At 62.4% G+C, this 2,440-nt stretch overlaps 1 gene segment (V, D, J or C); it reads right to left on the bottom strand.

Moving 5' to 3' along the window:
• Positions 1-58: 58 nt before the first annotated feature.
• On the bottom strand, positions 59-2,402 carry LOC118160159 (the record flags this gene model as incomplete). The annotated part of the segment is given in 2 exon segments: positions 59-407; positions 2,066-2,402. Coding segments are annotated over 2 exon segments (663 nt in total), but the record flags the coding sequence as incomplete, so codon positions are not given.
• Positions 2,403-2,440: the final 38 nt, after the last annotated feature.

Here is a 2,440-nt window from a genome sequence, read left to right as displayed (position 1 = left end):
TACTTAAGGTTCAGGGATGGGTTTGGTGGCACCAAAATTTGGATTTTGGCTCTTTTTCCCCCCAAAATAAGGGTGAGGTCATCACTTACAGCCGCACTCCAGGGACTTGCTGGTGTTCCTCATCTCCCCGTCCGCCTGGCAGGTGTAGATGGTGCCGGCGTCCCACTCGGCCTCGGTGACGTCGAGCCGGCTGTCGGTGACGTAGGCGTTGGTGCCGTCGGTCACGGCGCCGGTGGTGACGGCGCCGGAGGTGACGGGGGAGCCGTTCTTCAGCCAGGAGATGGCGGTGAGGCCACGAGGCCCGTGGACACGGCAGAGGAGGCTGGAGTTCCTGTAGGGGCCCTCGAAGTCCTCCCGGGACGGCGGGTGGATGGAGAGGACGGCGGGGGTGGGGGGGGGCAGGGGGCCTGTGGGGGAGGGGAGAGGGTGAGGGGGGGGGAGGAGGAGGTGGGGGACTAGGAGGAGGTTCGGGAGGGGGAGAAGGACCAGGAGGAGGAGGAGAAGGAGGAGGAGGAGGAGGAGAAGGAGGAGAAGGACCAAGAAGGACCAAGAAGGACCAAGAAGGAGGCTCAGGAGAAAGAGAAGGACCAAGAAGGACCAAGAGGAAATTCAGGAGGTGGAGGAGGACCAAGATGGGCCAAGAGGAGGGTGAGGAGAAGATCGAGGAGGACACTACAAGGAAGATACAACGAGGAGGACACCAAGGAGGAGGACACCAAGGAGGAGGACACCAAGGAAGATACAAAAAGGAGGACACCACAGAGGAGGATGCAATGAGGAGGATACAACGAGGAGTTCACCACCGAGGAGGACACCCCCAAGGAAGATACAGCAAGGAGGACACCACGAGGAGGACACCACGAGGAGGGCACCAACAAGGAAGATACAAGGAGGAGGACACCAAGGAGGAGGACACCAAGGAGGAGGACACCAGCAAGAGCAAGCAGACCTACAAGGAAGATGCAACAAGGAGGACACCAAGGAGGAGGACACCACCGAGGAGGACACAACCACCGAGGAGGACACAACCACCAAGGAGGACACAACCACGAGGTTACACCACGGAGGAGGACACCACAGAGGAGGACACCATGGAGGAGGACACCACCACGAGGTTACACCACGGAGGAGGACACCACCGAGGAGGACACAACCATGAGGTTACACCACGGAGGAGGACACCACAGAGGAGGACACCAAGGAGGAGGACACCAAGGAGGAAGATACAATGAGGAGGACACCACGGAGGAGGACACCACGGAGGAGGACACAACCACGAGGTTACACCACGGAGGGGGACACCACCGAGGAGGACACCAAGGAGGAGGACACAACCACGAGGTTACACCACGGAGGAGGACACCAAGGAGGAAGATACAACGAGGAGGACACCACGGAGGAGGACACCACCGAGGAGGACACCACCGAGGAGGACACCACCGAGGAGGACACAACCACGAGGTTACACCACGGAGGAGGACACCACAGAGGAGGACACCAAGGAGGAGGACACCAAGGAGGAAGATACAATGAGGAGGACACCACGGAGGAGGACACCACGGAGGAGGACACAACCACGAGGTTACACCACGGAGGAGGACACCAAGGAGGAGGAGACAACAAGGAGGAGGCCACACCACAGAGGAGGACACCACGGAGGAGGACACCACGGAGAAGGACACAACCACGAGGTTACACCACGGAGGAGGACACCACGGAGGAGGACACCACGGAGAAGGACACAACCACGAGGTTACACCACGGAGGAGGACACCACGGAGGAGGACACAACCACGAGGTTACACCACGGAGGAGGACACCACGGAGGAGGACACCACCGAGGAGGACACCACCGAGGAGGACACAACCACGAGGTTACACCACGGAGGAGGACACCAAGGAGGAGGACACCACGGAGGAGGACACCAAGGAGAAGGACACAACCACGAGGTTACACCACGGAGGAGGACACCATGGAGGAGGACACCACGGAGGAGGACACCACCACCGAGGAGGACACAACCACGAGGTTACACCACGGAGGAGGCCGGCCGCAGCCACTCACCGGGGTTCCTGATCTCCACCACGGCGCTGCCCCGCGGGTTGGCGGCACGGCAGTAGAAGGGCTGCCGCCCCTTCCCCTCCTGCAGCGGCAGCTCCAGCCGGCTGGCGGCCATGTTGCCCCCGGCCCCGCGGGCTTCTGGGAAGGCGGCGGCGGCCACGCTGCGGTTGCCCGAGTCCGTCCAGGAGAAGGTGACGCCGCCGGGGACGTAGCCCACGGCCACGCAGCCCACGGCGTAGAGCGAGGAGGAGGAGGAGGAGGAGGCGCAGGAGAGCAGCGGGAAGAGGGTGGGGCCGCGGGGGTTGTCTGGGGGGAGAGGAAGAGGGGGTTGGGGGGTTGTACTGGGCCGTACTGGGAGGTACTGGGCTGTACTGGGAG

Source organism: Oxyura jamaicensis, unplaced genomic scaffold (genome assembly GCF_011077185.1).
Source record: "Oxyura jamaicensis isolate SHBP4307 breed ruddy duck unplaced genomic scaffold, BPBGC_Ojam_1.0 oxyUn_random_OJ102358, whole genome shotgun sequence".
Taxonomy (NCBI): Eukaryota; Metazoa; Chordata; class Aves; order Anseriformes; family Anatidae; genus Oxyura; species Oxyura jamaicensis.
The sequence above is the reverse complement of the archived record's forward strand: the minus strand, read 5'-3'. Positions and strand labels throughout refer to the sequence as shown.